The 25712-nt window shown below is 37.4% G+C and overlaps 1 protein-coding gene across 1 annotated transcript in view; it reads right to left on the reverse strand.

The window, feature by feature from the left end:
• mdga2a (MAM domain containing glycosylphosphatidylinositol anchor 2a) overlaps window positions 1-25712 on the reverse strand; it is a 141378-nt gene that overhangs the window by 100177 nt on the left and 15489 nt on the right. Inside the window, exons 3-5 of the mRNA XM_088925161.1 lie at window positions 11912-12108; window positions 9632-9764; window positions 6627-6896 (exon numbers count right to left, since the gene is read on the reverse strand). Of these exons, the coding sequence (XP_088781287.1) occupies window positions 6627-6896; window positions 9632-9764; window positions 11912-12108 (600 nt within the window). The remainder of the gene's footprint in view (window positions 1-6626; window positions 6897-9631; window positions 9765-11911; window positions 12109-25712) is intronic.

Here is a 25712-nt window from a genome sequence, read left to right on the forward strand (position 1 = left end):
CTGACAAATTTATCTTTTTATGCAGAAACAATTCTAAGGCAATTTCCAACAGTTATTTAGGCTGTTCTGTCTGAAGCTAACAGTCCTCACAGAGCTGAATTCTGTAATGTATCCTTTTAGCTTTATAGATACTGTACATAGAGAGGAACAAATGGTGTTCATGATGAGAAACATCTGACAGTGAATCAATTAGACTTGATTGGTAAATGTGATGGATCAACTCCTATGACACTTGATATTGGAAGTTAATGTACAGTTTACCTTGAGTAGTTCTAACATGGTTTTGAATATTTAAATCCATGTGAATTTAAGATTACTAAATGACATGCTTCAATTCTTTTTTACCGAAACTAAGCAATATTAATAACAAAATATTGGAGGCTTTGAGTACACTGCTGATGCTTAAAACATACCTACTGTATATTGTAAATCCTGAATACGTCTAAGATGTCTATAAATTTCGCAGAGCAGTGTTGGTCTATATGCAGCGGGCATGCACTTCAGAAGTCCAACATACAATAAACATACCTTTTGGACAATATATGTAAAAGTTAATTCTGTGGTTATTTTCTTATACAGCATCCAAAAATTAGAGCCCTCAGTAGAATCAAACAAATTCCAGACAGTTTAAATAGAACAATTTTAGAACACAACTCATGCATAATTGTGATTTACTGGCATGATCTACCATCAGTGACTGTCTTAGATATGTTAGAACATTCTCATTTCAAAAGCCACAATGATCCAGTTCCAGTGAGAACTGCACTCCACTGGGTCTGATTGTGTCTCCTGCCCTTCTGTGCTGTATGTCTACAGAGCAACAAGAATCATTTGAAAAGGTTTACTTTCCTACCTAGGACAGCTAGGCGCTAGGAGAAACTAGGAGAAACTTCAGCAGAAACCTCTCATCATTGCTCTGCCAGAGGTCATTACACAACAGAACCCCTCCCACCCTGTCGTAGATCACATCCTAATGGTATAGATCTATTATCTCAAGCAATTGTTTCACCTTTTATCTCTATCATGCATATCTTGTGATATTTATTTTGTAGCTGTTCTATTCTGATATCCACTGATTCTCTAATTTGTAATTGTAATGTCCCTGGCTTATCTTTTTTTATTTACTTTTTTTTTATTTAAACCTGATAATTGGTTGTAATATATTTGCCATGATATACTTCCCTCTTTTCCAAAAGACCTTGAGATGCCCAAACAGTGTAAAGAGCCTTTAGGTGCTGTTGCCTATGAAATGTCATCCCATATAAAATGTAATAATATTACATATTTGACTGCTGGTACCACTATATACATTCAAAAGGCGGAGTGGTGGCACTGTGGCTAAGAATCTGTGCCTGTTGCTGGTTCAAAACCCACAGCTAGCAGAGGAATCCTACTCTGTTGGGCCCCTGAGCAAGGCCCTTAACCCCAGCTGCTCCAGGGGTGCTGTATAAATGGCTGACCCTGCACTCTGACCCCAAGCTTCTCTCTTTCTCTCCCCAGGCTTCGTGTGTCACATGGAGAGCAAGCTAGGGTATGCGAAAAGACAAATTCCTAATGCAAGAAATTGTATATGGCCAATAAAGTGATTTTATCTTATTAGGTACTTAGTTCCCCATTCAAGCCACAACAGCCTCATTCCAGGGCTTAGCATTGGTTTCCATGGTGTTAAGCAAACAGAAAGCATATGACTCCCCCAGTGAATGGGACACTAGTCCACTGTAGAGCCTACCACCAGCAATGCTGGCTCCCAATTTATGCAGCAGGATGCACTGGAAAAGTACCTCGCTCCAGGTACAAGCCTCCAGGCATGAACCCTGAGACCCTCTCTGCTAGAATAGAGTAGAGGAGTTTACTGCCTAATGTACATGTACCGTACATTGGAATTCTTATTCATGTCACTCTCTCAAAACAATAACAGTACAGCAGATGATACAGTATAAAACAGACAACACCACACAATGTAGACAGTACATTACAGCTATGCTAATACCTATGCAAATGCTTTTTAAAAATGCTTGTATTAAAAATACATAGTACAGAATATTATTAAGCTTCTCAATTGAATGTACAATTTAGGTTCTGCAGTTCTGGAAGTTATGTCATTAGAATGTTCAAGCATGGGTAACTCTGGGAAAGCTGTAATCCTCCACAATTACAAGGGACTGGATTAAATGCTGCCATCACATGATTCCTTCTGTGGCCCTTTGCTAAAGTGTAATTCTGAGGTTGTGCAGACTTGGTGTAGGTTTTCTACAATTCTATTATTACCAAGCTCCCCTCAGCGTTTGCTTTCAGCTCCACTTAAAAATAAATGTCAGAGCAATTATCAAGCATTTCCTACTAGGAGGCCTTGAAACTTTTTTTCCGTTTCAACTTCAGAATAATTACAGGCTTTGCTTGAGCCAAGGCATACTTGTACTTTCCATTCAATTCCAAATAGGAAAATGCTCTTTCTTTCTGTCTCTAATCAATCATACAGCTTCAGAAAGCACAAAGAGGACAGAATAGGTGCATGAACAACTGAGCATTTCAAATCTTGTTCTGGATGTCTGTCTCGGTGACATGAATATAACCAGTGTTAGCAATGTGTTATTTATTCTCATATGAATGAATTTCTGTTGGCATCTTAAGTATACAGACACTCTAAATGCAAATGATACAACAAATGCAATACTTGCTTTCATGTAAGGCAGTTGTTAGTAGGTAGTAACTTAATGGTAACATTGGGATATTTAAAAAAAATAAAACAGACATCAATTTTGTGTCCAGAGTTTTCTTTTTCTGCTCCTACTGTACATCAGCTATGACTCATGCTGGTAGATAATGAGCTCCACAATGTTGAAAATGAGTGCCTGTTAAAATATAGCACATACAGCGTAAGTCATTAAATCAATACAAAAGTGTTCACATACAAAGTATGGTGGCTCTTCCACTTACATTCAGTGAAAAGTTGCTTTATTACCCACAAAGAAACAGGTGGCTGTACATGGGAACCTGCTGAGATGCTTCATAGATGATCGACAGCTCAAGAAACTCTTACATATTTTTACTGTACATTCACCCACATTGGCGATAATGAATTCTTTCCTCTGCTTCTGTTCAAGAAATACTTTCTTACAGCCCACATGGGTTATTTTAGTTTAACTATTTCTGCTTAGAAACCTTTTGTATTGGAGATTCCCCACTTTCACCTAGCATCTGTTGCAAACCATAAGCCATAAGACATTAGACTAAGGAAGGCTGTGAAGTGAGCTCTTTGAATTTTTCATTTAAATTTGATTTCTGGCTTCTCTCAAGAGCCTGATCACACATCAGCAAGTGTGATATCCAGGTAAATTAAACCTTGTAGCAAAATTCCAGTTAACCTTCACATTATTCCAGCAGCTTTTTACCTCTCCTAAATTATTAGGAGCAAAAATGTGGACTGAATCCAAAACACTTTGTGACGCAGTGTGATTTTTGGTGAATGTAACAAAGAAAGCCACACAGAAATAAACAGAACTGATCTGCAGATCATCTGTAGCAATATCAGCGATCATGTTTGTTTTCAAAAGTGCAATCTACATGAGGTTAGCAGAGTGAGAAATCAGAATAAGTGAGAGAAACCTGTTCCTTTTGCTTTTTTTCTTGTTATAAAGCATTAAGGCCAGGAATGGGTAGCTGTTTTGTACAGTAGGTTGTTTTGGATCTTTTGAGATGTACAGTATCTTAATGAAGATAAAAAGCCTGTATAAGAGAGTGTGTTGTACTAAGTTGATCTTAGAAAGTAATAAACCCTGGCATCTTTCATAGTCTTTTTTTTTTGGGGGGGGGGGGGACTTGTACGTTTGCCTTTCTGCTCTTAGTAGGTACTGTATATAATGAGGTCATACTGTATTGCATTGATCTCATTCTGTTGACACAATGGACACAGAGTATAAAATGTATCCCACCTACGTTACAATCCATAAAAAAACTTTCAGAAGCCTTTACAACTTGTCAATTTTCATATAAGTGCTAATATGTATTTGATTGAAAATGTATGCTCCCCCAGATAAACCTTACCTTTCTTTAATATATTTACTTATATGTCAAAAATAAAACCAGCCTTTGCTGCCAAATGCAGATAAACAAATACCACATACAGTATCAGCACACTGATCATTTTAAACTACCTTACCACTGAGATTATTATGTCTCAAAAACATACAGTAGCAACTCTTGCTTAGAAACACAAGTGCTAAAGAAAACCTTTCAAAAAGCCTTTCATGTCTCTCTAGTGAATATTTTGGTAAAGCTTTTATAAGAAAATACAGTCTGACTGACTTTTATTTCCTTTTAGAAAAATATATTTTCTATCTTCCTTTTTGGGGTGTGCTGGAAATTTGTACGTTTCATACAAAGAACTGACTCAACAAAAGACCACAACTGATACTCAGTGACAGAACCTAACACTCCATGTGCATTAAAGGGACGGGAATGTTTTTAGAGAAAACGCATCAACATCTGGAGAGAAAGTATCAAACCACATTTTTCATCTCTCTTTTTCCACACATCATAATATGACTAATGTTTAATGAAAATACACAGGAAAAACAAAACAAATATATTGGTTCTAAACAGTATGACTGTAAAACAGAACTCGTTGTTATAGAATTTAGATCAGACCAAAACACACTACTGTTAATGCATGAATGCAACATATTTTATGATAAAGTGCTTCTGTGGTGGAGCTTTCTCTGTTTAGTATCTGTATTTCTAAGTTCGGTAAATATCTTACTCACTTTCTCAGTGTGGGAAGGATATCATATGCAAATCTGTTTCCTGTTTTATCTGACTAGCTTACAGTCAAACCATGGATAAGAAAAAAACATCTGGACGAACTAGGTTTACCCTCTAGCTATGAAAACAGCTTTCTGTGCACATGAAGGATCTGATTTTAAACCTGCAAGGGAACTGTGAAATGGGATCTAGTGGCTTTGTACTAGTTTAGCTTGAACATCATGATGCTAAACTTGGAGCTAGGCTCTTTTTATGTCGCAGACTGTGGATAGAGGCAGATGATGATAATCAGAAAAAAAGAAATCAACACCAGCTCAATATAGTGAATAGATACTGCATGGTATGCGGCAGTATTAGATAAATTCAATTGATTCGATTTTAGTTCTTGCCAACTCGTTTTTCAAAGAATCATATGAAACTTTTTTTTTCAGAATCAGAGTACTTCACTGAATGTACTAGTTTGATCTATACCACAGCTTGTTCGTCAAGTAACAAATGACAAGCCAAGAACAGTCAGAGGTAGATGATATACAGTGTGTAAATTTCAAGAAGACGGAAGGATACAAAATAAAATTCAGACTTTATTTTCACCTGAATTTTCAAATATAAATAATTCTATGGAATTCTTTAAAGTGTTTTATTAGCACTTTTTACACGTTCTCGCACTGAAACTGCACTTTTTTTACTTCACTTTTAAAGATGTACATTATTCCTGTAGGAGAGTGTGCTTCATGCTTTACTGATTGATGTTTTGCTTTGTACAAATATTTTTATTAATGTCCAGTTCTCCAGTGCTTAAAATGAGTAGTGTGCAGGTACGCTCATGGCTCTGTTTTAAAGAAATGCATAGAGAGCACTTTCTCTTGCTGCATGGCCCTCTATGCCCACAAAGTATGTAGATATTCCCGGTGTCTGGTTTTAATAAAATCCATCCATCCATTTTCTGACCACTTTCTGCAATACAGGATTGTGGGGGACAAGGGTATTATTTTGGCAAGCAAGGGGTTCCAGGTAGGATACACCCCAGGCAGGATGCCAGACACAGACACACTTACACCAGGGCCAGTTTTCCTAGAAGTCAATTAACCTACCAGTGTGTCCTTGGACTGTGGGAAAACCAGAGCACCAGGGGAAACTCAGACAAACACGGGGAGAACATACAACCTGCTTGCAGCTAGCACCCCAGGAATTGAACGTACTGTACGGCCCCAGTGCTGGACATAACAAAGCCAACCACTGCGCCACCATGCCACTGAGTTGTAATAAAATCTGTACTAAAAAAAGTACAGATCAGTGCATTTGCCTTCCGTTTGACTGTTGTAAACTTGCCAATACATTTTTTTTGCAGTTCTCCCTGGTACTGAGGATCAAACTCCTCCTCAAGTCTTCACTTGGAAACTTGTTGTGAAGTCTTTGACTCCCTGGTAATGATGTATCCCTGTATGTTTACACAGTTGCCTTAATGATCACGGCTGCTCATGGATTACTTTGCAACAGATGCTGCTGATTATTCTGCAGACACATTTCTAAAAGCTAACCGTCTTTACATGTAAGCCTATCGTGGGTATTTATGTGATAAATATATTAAAGACTAAAATAATTCTCTTCTTATAATTGATCTAGTGGTGGATTGCTCCCAGTGTATAGTAGCACGTGATTTTGATATTTTGCAATTCTAAATAAAATAATAGCAACTAGGAATGTGGCCAAAGAAGTCAGTCAGCTTTCCATATACACTAGAACACAGATGTTTGGTATGCGAGGAGGACATTTCTACATTGCTAGTTTAAAAAAAAAAGCCAACGCACTTTATGAAACCATACTTTCAGAACGGACTTTGGACAAGCTTTACTTAAAGGAGATACCTCGAACGATGATAGTGGTGGATTTCTTGGCGGGGTTCCCCACATTATTGTTGGCAACGCAGCTGTAGACTCCTGCATCCTCAGAGGTGACAGCCGGCAGGGTGAGGGTTCCCACATTTAACACGCTCTTCTCCGGCAGGGCTCCGGTGCCTCGCACCCAGGACAGCACTGGGGCAGGCTCCCCGCCTGAGGTGGTGCACACCAGGGTGACCGTCTGGCCCGGGTTCACCACGATGGGGTCGTCCACCAGCAGTTTGATCGTTGGCGAGGCTGAAAGAGATGCCAGTGAGGGGCTGACATTGGCTACCGAGCATTTCCAACAGCAGCTTCGGGCTGACTGACAGGGAAAGACAAAACCTTGGGGGGTATGACTGCACCGTGTCTCCGCGGAATAACATCCTTTCTACATTAAGACTCAATGTATTGACTGGTGTTTAAACACACTCGGTAGTGCGAGAGGCTCAACCTGCTGGGCAGCACTCAATTTTTATCCGAGCTGCTGTATTATCTCTGGCACGGAGCACTTAGTCCAGATTTAAAATCAACACTAAGGTGGGTCACAGACCAGGCAAAATGCACAAGAAATGCTAATGAATGTGCCACCTCGTATTAAAAATGATCCATCAGCACGTAACTGTGTTTTTAAGGCTCCTAGCCTACAGCTTCCCAGGCTTTCATACACCTCTTTCGTAATGCGTCTTGAAATCACTGCCAAAAGCGGGGTTAAGTGCTGCAACTTCACAGCACTGCTGAAGGGATTACAGAGTGTAGAACGTGCAGGGGTGAGTAGGAAATCCTAAACATGGCAACTCTGAGTCTCCTTCTTTAAGCAGAAGCTCAGTTAATCCCCATGTGGTTTTTTTTTAGTTTTCCTTGCCGATTCTTTCTTGTGAGCTCAATAGACTTGGAAACTGTTTTTTTGAGAATTACTTAACCTTACTTAACCTTTTTTTTCCCCCAAAAATGAGGGTCGCAAATACAAAAAAAATGAAATAAGCAACTTCGAAATGGTTAAAAAGTTTAAAAAATGGGCACATTATGGCAAGGAAATATGTCCAGAAAATATCAGGATGAACAGAACCGATTTTACAGGACACTCTTTCATAGAAAATGACCGTATGAAAGCAAATAGCAGGCACACGGGTGTCTGAATATCATGTGAAAATCATAGCAGAGGGATGCAAACTGCAGAATATTAGAACATAAGAAAGGTTACAAAAGAAAAGAGCCCATTTGGCCCATCGAGCCTGTTTGGTAGTTAGAAGTTAGTTGATCCCAGGGTCCTATCCAGCTGTTTAAGGTAGGGAAGCCAGGGTAAGGGCTTCAACAACCTGCATAATACTTTGTGAGTGTAAAGTGTGACCGCCACTGTTTCATCCTATTGGTTAAGAAAAAGCATATTATATGAACTGATTGTTTGGCCCACGTCAAGCAAACAGCCACACCCAATTGGCTGATGAGGGTTGCAGTTATACCGCGTGTTGTGGATGGAGTGATATTAGCATTATGCTGGGGAAAGGGCAGCATCAGTCTAGAGAGAAATGGGTAGACCGGCAGACCAAAGTAATGGCCAAAGTGTATTCAGAATGATTTTCTGTACATGCCTGGCCCTACTCTTGATGTTTCACACTAAGGGTCACTTCATTACACTACACTGAATGCAAGGGCTAATAAATAACATTTAGGGTTATGCACCATTTCCTTAGTTTACTTAAATAAACTAAGTTTACTTAGTAAACTTAAAGATGGACAGTCTTTAAAGATGGAGAGAAAGGCTGTCATTACATGAAGACGTGTCCTTGGGTTCCCTGTGATCAGTTGTGGGGTCACGTATACCTTGAAGCTAAAAAGGTCCAGGCTGCAGGAACAGCACGGAAATGAAAATGCAAGTTTAAAGTGATAGATTTGATTTCTCCTGGACTAAAACTCAGCGCAATTCCTTTTGTGTAATGAATGAACACAACGACCTTCATTTTGAGAAAAGCATGAGAATTGAGAGGCATGAGAAATTGCACACGGCCTGCACTGAACTCACGAGACGTAAAACTCGTTTGGTACTCTGCATAAAAAAACAGGTTTCATGCACTGAATGTAAAAAAAAAACTCCAACTGCAAACACTAAAGATACAGTAGTACTATATTTGATTGTTTTCTTTTCATTCACATTTGAGTCATTCACCACAGAACAGTGAGACACTGACTTCCCAATCACTGTTTTTGCAAAAGTGACTTATTTCTGCCCTTATTTAAAATGCTAGGCATTTTAAAATTAGATTAATTTAAAAAATAAAGAGTTATTAATAGATTTACAAATCTTTATATAATGTTAGCTAACATATAGTACAGTTATTAGTGTTTTACACATGTACTTTATTCAGTATATTACCATGTTTACTCTAAAATCAGTTTTGTCAGTGAACTATTTTAAGTTTAAGACTGCCTCTGTCAGTTCTGCTTGTCATCTCGCTCATAATTCTAGTTCAAAATCTAGGACTGATCTATCTGTGAGTTTCTTCATCTTCCTCCTTAAATGATTATTCAGCTATTCTACAGAAATCCTTCAAATTTGCCTTTACTATCATGGTTCCAGTCAAAAACTAAAGTTATTCAGATTATTCTACTTTGAACTTCCTGTAATGTTCATTCCACATGGTCCTAGTTCATCATTACACTCTCAGGTTTTCGCTGTATCAATGAATCAACACTCTTGATCTCTGTATTACACTATTTGACTTAACGTGGACAACTGCATCGATTTCTCAGTGTCACATAATTTTAGGACCTTAGATTTGCAATTTAAAATTTCAAGGATTTTTGAAAGACTTGTGCCAACCCTAAAAAACACACCAAGATGTCCAAGGGTTCCATCAGATTTCTAAAGCCATATTTGATACAGTATGTATTAAACTCACACCAGATCTAATAAAACTGCAGACATGAGCAGGAAATGGCTGACTCTTAGCATCATGTTCACATTTGGGTTCAGCTGTGCCCTGCAAATTTACCTGTTCTGTTTGAGAGCCTAAATAAGACCATCTTGTCTGGGATTCCACACACATTTCGCACAGAGGCAATGCAGCTGTAGTTTGCATAATCCTGAGGCCGAAGATTCTTCAACTTTAAGATCTTGGTTTCCCCCTGCAAATCAAAACCAAAGCCCTTTTAGAATCAGAGCATTCTATAGTATGTTCTTCTCTTGCATTTGGACAGCTGAATGATGTAATGGGAAGTAGTATCAACCTAACAAGTATTCTCTTGTTCAGTGTAGGTCAGATTTTGAACATGTGGGATATAAAGAAGAAATAACTCAGCTTGTAGTAGTAGCTTGCCTAATATCATTAAATGTTCTATTTATAACACAGACTGTTAGCAAGTGGTGATACTACAATGCATACTGTATATTCTTTCCAGACAAGAATTACAGTATAACTGTGATATAACAGATAAGCTTCACAATAAAAGGAGATTTGGTCAGTGGTATGGGTACTGCTGTTTAGTGTTCAGAGTACGGAATAAAGAAGAACATAAGGGAAACTCTGGTGATTTGAAACAAGGCATAAACACAATAATGATAATGGCTGTAAGCCAAACCTACAACATTTAATTTAAAGCTTTAACCTAACAAAAAAAAAATAGGACATTACAGAGTTTCTATTGTAATAGACCTTAGTCACTGTCATTTATCAAATTCCATTTTATTAGTCAAACATAATTTGATTAGTCAAGGAATCATGGTCTTTTTTTCACACGTCTGCCTTTTCTGGTCTCTCGGCAGGATAATTTATCCTTCTGTATTGTTGCCAATTATTTGTTGATATTGTCAAGTCCCTATTCTGTTGCCTTAAAAGAACAAGGTAAGGTGAACCATTTGATCTGTGGCCTCGACAGTCTTCTGTATTGCAAGCTGTCAATGTGAGAAGACCACTTATTCTATGTAACTTCATGTCTGATATGCTGTTGCCCGTATGAAAGCAGGCAGATCAGAATGAATGCTGAAAATCAAAACCTCTGGCATTATGTAGTCATTGAATTGTTGACATCAGAGTACACTTTCCATGAATTCCTTTGGCTGGCTCAGTGTTCAGGAACATGGAAGAATGACACCACAGTGCATGAATTTCCCAGCATCCATTATGTTCTACCTCTAAAAGGCAAACAATAAAAAATAAACAAGGCAATCTAGAATATCTCGATTTTGCTGTTTGTGTACTGTATACTCAGCATAGGAAAGTCTACCATAGCTGATATTGTATAGGTTCCAGTACTTTTGATCATTTAGAAAACCTTTAACTCAGATGTGGGTACTGTATAACTCATTACCCGTGTTTTGTATTTTTGATCTGTTTAATTGTAAACTGATATTTAATGATGAAACATATTTAAATGCAGCCATCTCGTTTCTGTTGTTTAACACTCTCCACAGGGAATCAAAAAAGAACACAAAATAAACCTGCATGTCAATACTGTTGCTGCTAATTACAAACACATTTACTGGCAGGGGTGTGAATTTCCACTTGTGCAACTGGGCTGTGCCTCATTTTTTAGAACTTGCATTACTGAAATATCTTTTTTAAGATGATGTACAGTCGAAGCTACAGTCAGTCCTAGGCTAAATCAGCTCATGAACAAGAATATGTCTTTCATCCATGAGTCAGCAAATTGGTATCTCATTTGAAGTCCACTGTAGCCAGATCTTACATTTCACACCTCTGAGGGGATATTGCAACTAATTTAACATAAAGTAAAAGCTTATTTTAGCACAACATATTTTGCAAAATGACAAATTCACTGAAATAATTAAAGAAATTTAATGTTTTTTTATGTCATCACTATAATACTGCTGATTGAAGGAACAGAAGGGGGAAACATGTCTGGTTTTCAGAGGCAAATATTTATTTATTTAATATTTATTTATTCATATAGATGTTTTTCAGTGGTAGGTATAGATGCAGAATATTCACTGTGTTCTTAGAAGTCTATTAAATTAAGCCTTCTATTACACGTAAGCCCACGAATCAGGCATGAATTCACATACTGTATGTATTTAAAAACAGTTTTCAGAACTCCTTTGCTATTTTAAATGGTTGATCTTCAGAACAAATATGAATAAGGAAAATATGATTATTCTGTGTCTAACAGAGGGGAATTCAAGTTAAGCTCCAGGGATGTAAAAGAAAAAAAATAAACGTTGAGTGTTTCAGTAAGAGATAGATTCAGATTTCTCACCACCGCAGCCAGAAGCTACAGTACCTATGGCTCAAACGCCTGCATCATTGCTGAGTTACCTGGGTGAAAAAAGGCTCGTAGATCTCCACACCCTTGTCTGAGCCCTGTGACAGGATCTCTCGTCCCCGACGCCAGCTGTAACGCACAGGAGGGTTGGAGTTGGCCACACAGCGCAGGAATACAGTCCGCTCATAGTAGAATTGCTCCTTTGCTTCCCCAATGCTCTGGTGCACTGTCACAACAGGATCATCCAAGTCTGCAAAACGTACAGGAATAACATTGGAGTAAAAGAGCACACTGTATCTTAAGAACAGGCAGGCAGGCCATCAAAGCTTCTTCTCCTACTAGTGCATGAATAGCAGCAGAACCAATTCACTGAGACCCAAATTGTCATCCAGACTGAATCCCAGATTTATATGAGAATAGTTAGATAAAGATTTACCAGTCTGAACCTTGAGAGCCAAAGAACCATTCCATGTGCTACTCTAAAGACAGGTATCAATACTATGTTTAAAACTGCAACCTCCCCAAGTTATTATATTTTGTATGACCCAGATTATTCACAGCCAACCCAAAGTTGTTCCTCAAAGTATTTCATAACTACAGTATAGAAAAGGACCGTAAAAATCAGGTGGAAAAAAGACGCTAAAGGCTATAGCCTCATAATTATTTGGTTGTGGACCTTCAACTGAACTGCCCTCTGATGTGCAGACACACATTTGAGCACATAGACCTCTGGTTGTCCTTCAAATGTATTCCTGATAAACAGAGTGACTCACATTCAGAGAAAAAAATATAATCAAATGAAAGAAATCGTTCAAACTTCTCTGCATCAAAACAAGCTGAAGAAATTAAACAGTTCATGCATCAAAGGACATCTGTGTATCTGAAAATCTGGAAGCAGATGAACCTAATTGAGTCTACTGCTTTTATTCAATGTAGGTAATGCAGTTTAATTACAATTAGTGTTTCTTCTATTCATGACAAATACTTGTGGCTGTTTATCCTGACTGTGACTTTACTGTCTCTTTACTAAATCTTCACTATGTTGATACACATCAATAGCACACAAATTGTAAACTGGTTTCATACAGAATACAACTGATGCCAGTAAGTCAAATATTACCTTGGAGTATCAAAATTTCAGCTCACTAAATTACAAGACCAGTACTTGATAATGGATTTCCACTGAGCTGAAGAACACACTCAAAACAAAAATCATTGAGGAAAGAATCATGAAATATACGCAGTTTACATTTACCATTAAAAGAAACAAACAATTCTAACCACAAAATTGAGTTAAAAGAATTTAAATGATGAATGCAAGGATTCTATAAGCATACACTATGCTTCAGTAAGTATAAACCATTAAGTACTTTAGCTAAATATTGTTAATTTACAGTAGGCTAACAACAACAAATATGTCTCTTGTACAGTAGCTTGACAAAGCTTGCTTCTTTAAGCTAAAACAGAAGAGAATTTTCATGGTTAATTACATTAGTGTGGGAAGAGAGGAGTTCAAGTCATTTTGAAAATAAACTGCTATTTAATATAAACTATGTGATACATAGCTTCTGTATTCAAACAGCAGCTACCCGCTTAAAGTAATGTACCATTGCTGTGCCTCAAATAACAAAACTGGCTGTTCTTGATGTAAGAGCCTACTGCTCAGAAATTAAGTTTAGATTATATAGTGAGCGGCATTAAAATGCAACAAATGAATACTGGATTCATGAGCCTATATTTTGGTTTTAATGCCTCTCAGAATACCAAGATATTCAAGTTTGTATTGAGACCTAATACAAGTAGTATCTGTCTATTATTAATAATTATCAGAAATTACTTGTGTTTATCAACTCTATCACCTGAAAAAAAGAAGCCATGTTTTGGATGAGACATAAAACTGAGGTCCTGACTGTCTATGGTCATTAAGAATCCCAGGGTGTTTAGCGTGTAGCGGGGTTACCCGGGTGTCCTGGCCAAATGTCTCCCTGGCCTTTATCAATCATCACCTTAAAATCCCCATCTTTGAATATACTTCATCACTCTGCTCTCCTCCCCACTGATAGCTGGTGTGTGGTGAGTGTACTGGTGCACTTTAGCTGCCGTCACATCATCCTTTGCTACACATTGGTGGGGGTGAAGGAGAGTCCCCATTACCTGTAAAACACTTGGAGTGGAGCGTCCAAAAAACCCTACATATAGGTGTAAGAATTTATTAATATGTTGTATGCAATGAATTTTTTTTCTGAACACATGGCAAGTTACCTTTAGCATTTCCACTGCCATGTCTCATCTTTCTCATTTCTCTTTTCACATTTGGTCCATCTAGAAACCTGAGAATGTGGACCTGTGAAAGGTCAAAGGTGAAAGGCAGCAAAGAACTTTGGGAAAACTCAGCTGAGGAGAAAACATACTGGGACCAAAACACTCTGGAGAGAAACAACATCATGGAAGCTGCATTTGTATCCAGGTCACTACACAAATATAAGTGTTTATTATGTGAACCTTAATTAGACCATCTGCCAGCTTTATTCCACAGAGAATCAGTAGGGTCACCATGTGGATATGACAATGAATGTGTGGGATATGAACCAAATTTACATAACAGCCCAGGAGAAAAATAGTTCTTCATGAACATTATTTCATAGGCAAAGAAAGAACATCTCAGTTTCCTTTTGAATTTCTTGATACTTCTCTAGACATACAGTAGGCACAGAAGAGGTGTCTTGCTGGTAGAAAATAGTTATGTCTTACAGTAGAGGAAGAGTGTGCTTGAAGGTAATCTACAGTATTTATTTAAATCTTCACTTTTATTTCTTTCCCATTATTTTTTCACTACGTATTTCACTTAAAAGAAAACAAGAAAATGTTCCTCGCTCTCTTACTATATGTTAAAAATGAATATGAGTGATTCAGAAATTTCATCGGTATTATTCACTTTGAAATTTTCAAAGCACTGAAGATCAGCAGCTTTTCAGTCTATACAGTATAACATCAATGTATTTTGTTCATTAAGTTAAAATGCTCAAACAACTCATGTTCAGATGTTTAGAATGTTTGCACAAAAAATACAGATTCAAAACTCTACAATGGTTAATGTACTGTAACTGGATAAAGACCCTACTAAGTACAGGCAACATTACAGTATGTGTTCTTCAGAGAACAGTAACCTCTGGCTTGTTTATTGGGTATCTAACAGGTACAAATGTATTTTTTTTACATGCTTGATATATTTTGCACTTTTTCACAGCTTTGGGGATTGTAGTAAATTTCTTTCTGAACCAAAAACTACTCATTAAGACAATTAATAAACGTTAGCCACAGTCTTTTCTTTATATTTTTAAGGATGGGAAACTGCAAAATTCAACAAAGTAAAATATTTAGAGCAAAGACAACAGTTAAATAAATTCAACCAGGACATTGCCATTTTATTCCTTGATATCCTGTGAACTTCATAAACAAATCATGAACTGACATTCCATATACAGAGCATGAACAGTAAAACATTATTTTAAGGAGAAAGATGTTCAAAACGATTTCCTTAAAAAGTCATCCTAACAAATAGCCTTCTTTCCCTCTTTTGCCTCAGTCAATGACTTAGTGGATAAATTCAGCTTAACAATTTTTTAATTAAATGGAAGCTGCAAAAACACTCACTAACAGGGTAAAGGTAACTAAATAGTAACGGAATGTACACAAATAAAAAGACACTCTCAGCAGAAAGACACCTATGACAATTTGACTACGTCAAGTACTTTCAATAATGCTTCAGTTTGTGTATCCCTTCTCCCTTTTGTCTCTCCACCTACACATTTCTACACGTGTCTACATTGTGTAGCTAACACTGAAGAAGCCCATTTCATTCACTCTATAAAATTCCGTCACTGTTAAAATTACAACTCAAATAGATTTATGCATCAAAAGTTAATGTTGTGGAGCAAATAAGAAAGGTGAGGCAGTAGGCATGCTGGCCAACAGATCAAACAGGAACAAAAAATCAATAAGACTATCCATTTTTGCACTGAAAAACACAAGAATGAGAATAAAGATTGAGGTCATGAGATTTGTGAGAAGACAGCACCATTTCAGGAGGTAAACCACTTAATCATTTGTTTCATTCCTACTCTTTCTGTGCCAGGGTCTCTTGATTAGAATGTGCTGATCATCAACACATCCTTTCAGGGCCCCACAAAGTATCTTTACTGAGAGCAATTAGAAGATAATGGGAAAAAAAACAACTACAGTAAGTCAATGGGCTCTTTGTTCAAGGTAGCTAGTGTACAGTATACGACCAAGGTACTAGGAACAAAGAGCTTTTTTCTTACTGTTCCTAACAATTACTCTGACAGGGCAGAAATAGCTGATAGACACAGGCTTGTATCGAAGCTCTTACACTTGAGCTTCATCACAACAGTCATACACTCAAAGAAAGACAGGCATAGAAAAATTGCACTCATAAATGCAAATATTAGTGTATATTAGCATTATTAGAAAACAGATCATCCAAAAACACAAAATGAGGCAGAGGGAACACACAGTACTGTAATACTGTATCACACATACTAAAATAATTTATACTACTGTGAAGAAAATTGAAAATATTATTTTCTATTACTTTTGAAATTATTCTTTTTTACCTTTGTAAGTGATTATAATTTGGATGCATATCAATTATATACTGTATGCACCTTATACTGTATGAGTATGTAAGGAGAACATTAAGGATACTATATATAAGATTTGATGTCTTTGAGATCATCTTAGTATGCCTACAGGTTTCTAAAGTAAGAAAAACAGTGGCGCATGCTAAATTTAAAAAGGCACAGATTATATTAAGACTATCTTGCCTGACTGAACACTAAATTCTAATTCACCGATCAGTCTCATTGTAAACGCCTAACACTTTTCAAGACCTGCAGCATTCCTCCTGTGCAATTTGCTCTTACTGTAATGCGGTCTCAGGAGTTATGTTTTAATATTAGGATATGCCACACAGTGCTGTATTTATATTTATCCTTCACTCCTTTGTGACCGCATTGCTTCCATAAATATGCCAGTCATCCTTCTAAACAGGTGGCTCATGAGACCTGAGCACACATAACTCATCATGGAATGCAAAACATAGAGCAAGGAGACTTTATTTGGCAGAAAATCCTGTTCTAAACCACATGACACCAACAGCCCATGTGAGCCCCTTTATATGCCAAATGTTTTAAATGGACCCCATGTAAAAATGTAGCTCTTCACCCTCCACAAATTAATTAAACAATGCAGTACGTGAGCCTACTGTATATACTGTACAGTACATGTACAGACAACAGAGACTTTAACAGCCTCTAGTGGCATCTCAGGTGCAACTGCTTTCCTCGGCACAGCTGGCCTGCCACAATAAGACAAGGGAAAAACACCACTGTTACGAGGGGCAGAAGCTCGATAGCGGCTTCATAGTTCCCACTCACTCAATAACAATGAAAAGCAGCTGTACTGATGTGGTGACTCAGTCCCTGATCGTCACAGGGAATGGTCTTACAAACACTGATACAGTGGTCAAACTGCAAAACCCTGCACTTGAAAATACTAGCAATCAAATGATCACAACTTTTTTTTTCTAAATTTATTAAGAATAATAGGAATATTCCTAATGCTCCACTTTCTGTGACAGTAATTTGAAATACATATGTGACTGCATGCATGTTACATTAATGTTATACTGTACCTGCAGGGAGGGACTAATGAATATACTGAAGTGGTTAAATTGCAGTGGAATGGACTAACAATTACTGTATGTTTCAGTTTTTCCAAATATAATATCCCACTATAACCAAGATAATAAATCAGTTAACATTCTGTGAGAAGACAAGTAAAGGATGATATGCACTATCATGTAAGGGGAAAGCTACGTGTTAATTTTCACCATTATCCAATTAATGCTAATTTTTTGTGACAACCTTTTCAGCTCAGGTACAGTATACATTTATTCTACATAAAGCTGTGTGCAATTAGAATGATAAATACACAGGTGTTTCATGGGCTTCAATGATTGATTCTCTCTCTATAATTTCAGGAAGTTTTCCTTTCAGGTTGAGTTATACACACCAGCTTAATCTAAAACAACCGCTGGGTTTGCACACTGAGCAGCACAAGCCCAAAAGAGACAGTACATTTGAGAAAAAAGCAAACTACTTTTTTTAAAACTATTTCTTTTTCTCAACTGCAAAATACTGTATAACATTCTTCATGGTGCTATGAATTCTTTCACTACCGAAAATTGACATCTATGATGTCCATATAACACACCATCCACATTTCCCCTATTTTGAAGAGTGAGCATGATATATTGTAGATTAAAATGATCCTGGCAGAATGATCAATGTAAAGTTTATGCTCATGAGACATGTTTTGCTCAGGGTGTGAAAAATTAGAGGGAACATTGATGTCAGCCAAGTAATTTTGTTGGTCAGTCTATCTGTACAGCCATTGTATAAAGTGATAATGTTGTGCATGAGCTACTCCCACTACTTTAACATAAATATGTGACAGGGCTCGCTCTGTTTATCAAAGATTTAAAACTAGGCTTTTGAATTGATAACATGTAGAACAATAAAAAAGCGAGTAACTCCTCAGCAATTGAGTAGTAATCTTTGGATCAAGTGTACCCCAGAGGGTTGTGCGAGTCTGGAGAAAAGTGTACCAGCTGTGTTGTTGAAGTCGATAACCTGACTTCTTTCAAGAAATGGAAGTTGTTATCAGAAGTTCGGGAGAGATAACGATGACAAGTCAATCTAAACAACAGCTGTACCTAATCACCATCATTACACAACTAGCTACATTACATACAGTACTATATGGATGGATGTTTGCCCATTATGCTTTCCAGCATGTCCTGTTGGTGTTTCCATAACATTTGTTTTTTACAAGACAGGGTTGTTATCCATGTGCCCAACCTCCAACATGGAGGACCTGGTGCCCGACGTGGGACACAAACCCATTACCCTGAGATTATGAGTCTCATGCTCTACCAACTGAGCTAGTCGGGGCCCTACAGTACTATATACTGAACAGAAATACATTTGTCTCAGGCATCCTCCTCCACCTTGCAGATACCCCTTGGTTAATGGGGTTTGATCCTCCTCGTCCTGTGGCCAGGAGGCTACCCAGCGAGTTAAGCCAAGCTATTCTCACCAAGTATTCCACAGATACACAAAGCATTCCATTCTTGTAAGTTGTTGTTCCTAGTGAAAACAGTGTTTTGGACAGTGAAAACAGTGTTTCGGTCAATTAGCTACTATTAAACAAGCTAGATGGACCAAATGTGAAAAGTGAAAAGCACAGCAAATTGTCATGTTTTTATTTCTTATAGAGGATTTCACCCTGACCACAAACAAACTGAGTCTTTTCAATATGTTTTCTATGAAGAACCATTCAGCTACTGTACAGTATATATACTTTACATTTAGGTGCATTTATGAAATGTTTTGATATTAAAATAATTGAAAGGGGAAGCTGAAATATCCAGTGGAGGTTAAGGTTTTACACATTGTTATTGTTTCTTTGCAGTCTCGATTAGCGAAATGGGCTATCTTCTCAGGGAAGAGGTTTTCTGCAATTTTCTCCAAAAAAACATGAGAGTGTGAAGAGTGTTATTTATTTACTACATCTAGAAAGGATAGCCAGTTACAAAGGGCTGAGAGGTGGATCTCTCATGACTCACCATGACATTAATAGTGAGGACAAAGAATTTGCCTCTAGGGAAGATTATGACCTCATCTAACATAAAGCAAGAAAAAATGAGGGTAAGCAAGGAGTACTGATCGACATTCCAAAACCACTGCTCCAGTTATCTGCTACTGTGCATGTATATTACTTGCATAATAATGTGATTGCTGATGTGATAAGCTGCATGATGCTACAAGGACAAAGTAAACACAATTAAATGATGCTTACACTAATCTTGCTAAACAGGTGAAATGATCGATCTTGAAAAATGCAATTACAGTCTTCTGGCAAACCGCCCCTGAAATCAGATCTGTTCAGAAATACTTTCTGAGCATTTATTACCATGCAAATGGGATGTTGTGACTGTTAAGCAATGTAAAAAATATTTCCCTGTGATCTGGTCATGTTACAATATAGCATAAATGTATGTGTACAGTACATATTGTGGATGATACTGTTATGTTTTTTGTCATGACTAACACACAGAAATGGGAAGACATTTCCTCCAAGTGAATAATTAAAACCTTAATGTCTGATGACATTTGAAAGATTGAAAGTTAAAATCTGTCATCTTTTTCAGAAATATAAGAGTGGTCACCAGCAGTAAAGGCAATTTAGATTATTAGCAGACAGATGAATTTTGCATTCAGTTCAAAGAAAACAGAAGAATTTATTATAATTTGGCCTGTTTTTAGAAACTCTAAAATCACAATAAGCTTTTTGCGTTTTCCAATTATCTGAAGTACGGAAGATATTGACATCCGATATATTACAGAATGGCATTGTCCTGGTATCCAATAGGATTTCATCATGAGTGGGCACCCTTTAGTTTGAAGTGTTACAGGAAGTTTAGTGTGTTAACCATTTGAAACACTACATTGACTTCAGGTGAGAATGATACAATCACAACTAAACTAGTGTTTCTGTTTCAAGTGCTGTTAACCTTTCTCTTTTAACAAGCACAGAATAATTGCCAGAACATTCAAAACTGTAAAGCTTACAGTGTAGAGTGCTGTAATGGGCTGTCCTTGGATCAGAAAACTGCACCCTCACACTTTAGGAATTGAAGGTTGTCAAAGATGATGACAAGGCTGATGACAAAATCAGCACTACACATTACAAGACTTAAACATCTTGCAAAGAAAGCAGGGACATATTGGCAATATCTGGGTTTATACTGTAATTATCAGTTGTACTCAATCACGTACAGTAGTTCTCCTCTGGGCTCAGTATGTACAAAAAAGTTCAGGCTCCTTTTCTACTTTATGAATACATTAAATATCTTCTGAGCACTGGTTTAGTCAACCAGCTCACTGCGGCAAAGTAGCGTGCCCTCAGTCATTAACAGATGTGCCACAGAATTTTGAAAAAGAAAAAATGAATCAATGAAATATTGTTTATATACTGTACATATTAGTGCTGTGGAGTAAGGAAAGTGTTGTGTTGCACGTTCAGTATACTCAGACATGACAGAGGCTGTGGTCTTAGCTTAGGAAATCGCATGCATTGCTGTTAAGTTATTCAAGTTTGATGGACAGCAAAACTACTGAGAGTTGCTGAGCACGAGCTCCGTGTTTCACTGTCATCAATTTCTGTCAGGATGAAGCAACTACAGTATGCACTTTGTGGAAAACTCAGATTAAGGACCAAATTAAGACTTATCCACCCCTCTATTTCATAACTACTTTTTCCAATACAGGGTGACAGGTGACAGCCGGCACCTATCCTGGCAAGCAACGGGCACAAGGCAGGATACGTCAGTACAGCCAGGGCACACACAGACACAGCCACACACACACTCACATAAGGGCCAATTTTCTCAGAAGTCAACCTACCAGTATATCTTTGGACTGTGGGAGAAAAACTGGAGCACTTGGCAAAAACCCACATGAACATGGGAAAAACATACAAATTCCACACAGAGAGCACCTCAGGTTCATATTTGAGCCCAGGTCCCCAGAGCTGTGAGGCAGTAATGCAAACCACTGTTGCCACCCTGTTAAGACCTATTTATAATCTAAATAATATGGTAGTGTGCTAAAGTGATGTGTACATGTGTGGGCAGGGGTTGGTGTGCCACAATTTTTTTAAAAGCACTGTTTTAAACCATATTAACAATTACATTAATGCACACAGCTGTCACTTACTGTAACTGATAACTTAGAACACGGTAGCACTCAAAGTTATTCTAAATTTCATGTAGCTTGGCCCATAGTTATATTGTTTGAATTAAATGGGATTGTAATAGTTTCTGAAAGAGAAAAAGATAATGATATGAACAGTGTGGCAAAACCAAACCAAAGCATTATATAAAAAAATCTCAAATCTACTCGTGCGAAACAAAAGATTGAAATTGCAAATTCATTAATGGAGCACTCCTGTATTTTTACCCCACTTTTCACTACATAGAAATGCAAGCAGGAAATATGTTTATGTTAAGAGGTTAGCTTCCATTGATGCATTTATGCAACACAAATAAAGAAATATTAAAGGCATTCCAATAGAACAATCTGATTCTTCTGTCCTCTAGTAAAATTAATATTTGTTTAATGAAATTGCATTTTACTAGACATCACGGAGCCTAAAAATGATTTGATTTGCTAAAGCATGTACATATTTTTTGTATTTATGCGCTCATATAAACCAAACATCTACAGTTCAGTTTATTTTCACTATCGTCCATTGACAGGTGAAACAACACTCCCTTCTTGTAAAATATATAATACAGCTCAGTACAGACAGGATTTTCAGGAGGCACAAAAATACTCAGAGATTCTGTGATTGGATTCACTTAATCTATTAATATTTGGCCCAAATCCTAGAATGCTTTTTGATGTTGAGACTTCTGTTATACTTTGATTTTTTAATTTTAGAATGAATATAACTCACATGTTGATACTAGTATTAATAATTGTAATAATAACATATTTTTAGCAATATCTAAAGACTACTGGCTCTCTTTTGACTCTTAATAGAACTTAAACCATCTTAAAAAATAAAACCTCACAGAACATTATCACTATTTCAAATTGTAAAATGTCCTAATCTTCAAATTAGCCATGGATATTTCCATACTAAATACACTATAAGTCACTGTGCAACATGACGCCAATAGAATTGGCTTTAAACCAGCAAATGCATCTGATAATATTAATTTCCATTTGCGTTCCAATCATTAATCCAAATTAAAAATCCATTAAACCAATAAGAAAATCAAAGGGTTTAGGGATTAGCTGTGACCATATCCTGAAAGTAGCTGTACTGAAGTTACGCTCAGCCAGTTAAAGACTATCCCAGTTCTATAAATCAGGATCATATAATATGTCTGAATCCTAGGAGAACAGCAATGTACTACTTCTGTACCTCATGTGACAGTAGAGAAGATGGGCCTATACTCCATTTTCAATGAAGTGTCTGTAAATTAATTTCAAGATTTTTATTTCATCTTCATGAAGGTCTTGTAATTCCCTCTCTCCAACCCTTGCTGTGCATACAAATATACTCATATTTATATTCAATGGGCTAAAAGTGTATTTTCATGATATTACACACTGTGAGGCATTAAAAATGCAACAAATGCCATGGGTTCCGATACTCATTTGTTGTGTATTTAATGCCTCTCAGGAAAATTATTTATTGTTTCTAATGAAAGACTTGAAGTCACATTTTAGCCCCCATACTGAACAGCGCAGACATCAATCATTTGAAAGCCCACAAACTACACCCATCTACATAATGTCTCATTTGAGTCTATCTACAGTGGCAGAGCCCTACTGAGGTGCCGCACAAGTGATTGATTCCAAATGTGTTTCAGTCCCTGGAAAGTCTCCCGCATACTTTCACCATCTCTATTAATATCCTTGCATTCCTTATTTATGATTGCCATGCTTCATAAACAGACTGAAATACCCATCCGTTCACTTAATTCTGTTTTCTCTGAATCCCTTGTCACATTTCATCTTGCATTCTTCAAATACATGGGCGTTAAAACTTGCCCATGTGATACTACAACTCAAATCCGGACCTTTTATTTCCAGAATTTGAGCTAACAGTGATATCCCATTTGTTAAAAACCAGGAAACCTTGCTGCCTTTTCATAAAGAGATCATTGTTATGGTGAGTCTCTTGGCTTCAGTTGCGTTTTTCATGAAGTCGGCTAACTAGGGATATGCATCACGGTTGAAAACACAGCAAGTCTCTTATTTTAATGCATTAAATTGAGTAATCTTGTTTTCATGCATAAAAAATAAGGCCAGCAAACACTTAATTCAAGACAAAACAATTCCTACAGAAACCTATGGATAGCAAGATTTATTTGATTTCTACGTGAGGAGGTAGGTGGGAGGCTACACAAAGTGCAATGACAGGAAGGACTGTGCTGTATAAACTAGGGCTTTTGTCAACATAGTGTAGTAATTAAAGTTACGAAAGGTGAGAATTTGGTGGGTGGAACACAGACGTCTGACAGTGACAGGAAGGGTACAGAAAATAAGGGCTGCTTATTCGCACCTCCTAATTATAAGATTGAGACAATACTGAAAAACCAAACACACACTATGGCGGCTTTTATGTGTTTCACACATAGCCATTCAACCTGTTATCATGTTGACAAAGCTTATTTAAACAGTTACTGAAAACTATGGTGGTTTAAAGCATACACAACAAGAATTATTATCTTTCTGTTCAGAAGTGCTCACATGGAGAATGGAGTTAAATAGTGGAGATCCTTATGCTGGCCTTATTTTGTCGTGGTTTTTTTCTTGAATCAGAATCAATTTAGCCTTTCTTCGCAACCATTAATCTCAAAGCTATTTTGAAGTCTGAAAACAAAGTAACAGACGGAAGTCTCAAACAGATCGGCCTGCTTTAAATGCCTGCAGGGATGAAACAATCCAATACAAGCATACCACAAACAAGTAAATTAAAAATGTGCTCAAAAAGCTCTAATTTGTACTTTTCTGACGTTTAAAAATTTAGAATCTGCAAGTCCCTCAGTTCCAGAAAAAGCACTGAACCAATTAATATTCATTACTCATGCTGGCTGCTGCTTGTGTTGTGCATAAAGTCAGCACTACTGAGTTTAAAAGGTCCTGAAACCCACCTGTGTATTGTATCAGGGGAATACAGTGTTTCTTCCTCCCCAGGCTTCTTTCCTTCATTTCAGTTGTCCAGTCAGACCCTAATTAAGGTGGAGTAGAGCCTTGAATCGAATAGTACTGTAAGTGTTACTGAGGTACTGTAACTCATCTGGCTGAGGAGGACGGCAACCCCTCTGTATGGAAGGGGATGTCGGAAGCTAGGTTCACAGAAGTGGGAGAGATTAGGATTTGACCTCCTCCTAAACTTTTGTTTTAAAATCCTTTGAACATACAATAGTATTGTAGTCCTCTCCTGCCGCTCCTTCCTCAGAAACACGGCCCCTAGGAGGAGCTGGGAAAAGCAGGAGCTTGCAGCCCACATCTCAATTCCAGAACTGTGCTAAATAGCTTCTCCAAAATGTGTCACATCCCATATTGGTCTTCACTGCAATTCAACACCTTTGCTTCGTACAGGCTCTTTGTTGTCATTTCTTTTTTAAAGTGAACGAGGTACATGGGATAAATGGAGGTACAGTACTGTATGTCATCAGCTCTCTATATTAAAACATCTCTCTGCCCTCACATCCCATTTTTATTCTCATCAATGAGGGATATAAAGTACTGCCAGCTGACAGTTCTCCTTTATGTGACACAAGATTGAAGAAGCTGATCAAGAAAGACAAGTTTTTAAAGAAAACCCTTGCATTCCATTGTCTTTGTAGATGCATCCCAACAAGCCCCAGAATGCAAATTCGCTGTCTCTCTCTCTCAGACACACTCTCCTCTTTTTTTGTTCTCCAAATGATTAACATGTTTTGACAGCAGCTGACCATGTCTAATAACGACAGCATTTTTGAGATAACAACAGGGTAGGATCCTTTTTATTGTATAATAAAGCAAATTTATTACAATACTTCAAGCAGCTGAGTTAAAAAGTGTTGCAAGCCACAGCTTCCAAAACAGCAATCTCCATGCTAATTAAAAGACAAGGCTGCAGCCACTAAATATAGCAAGAGCTGTAAAAGAGAGATCAATTAAGGCATCCCAGAGGGAATTGCTGAAA

The sequence above is a fragment of the Atractosteus spatula genome, chromosome 9, assembly GCF_055471065.1.
Source record: "Atractosteus spatula isolate fAtrSpa1 chromosome 9, fAtrSpa1.hap1, whole genome shotgun sequence".
Classification (NCBI taxonomy): Eukaryota; Metazoa; Chordata; class Actinopteri; order Semionotiformes; family Lepisosteidae; genus Atractosteus; species Atractosteus spatula.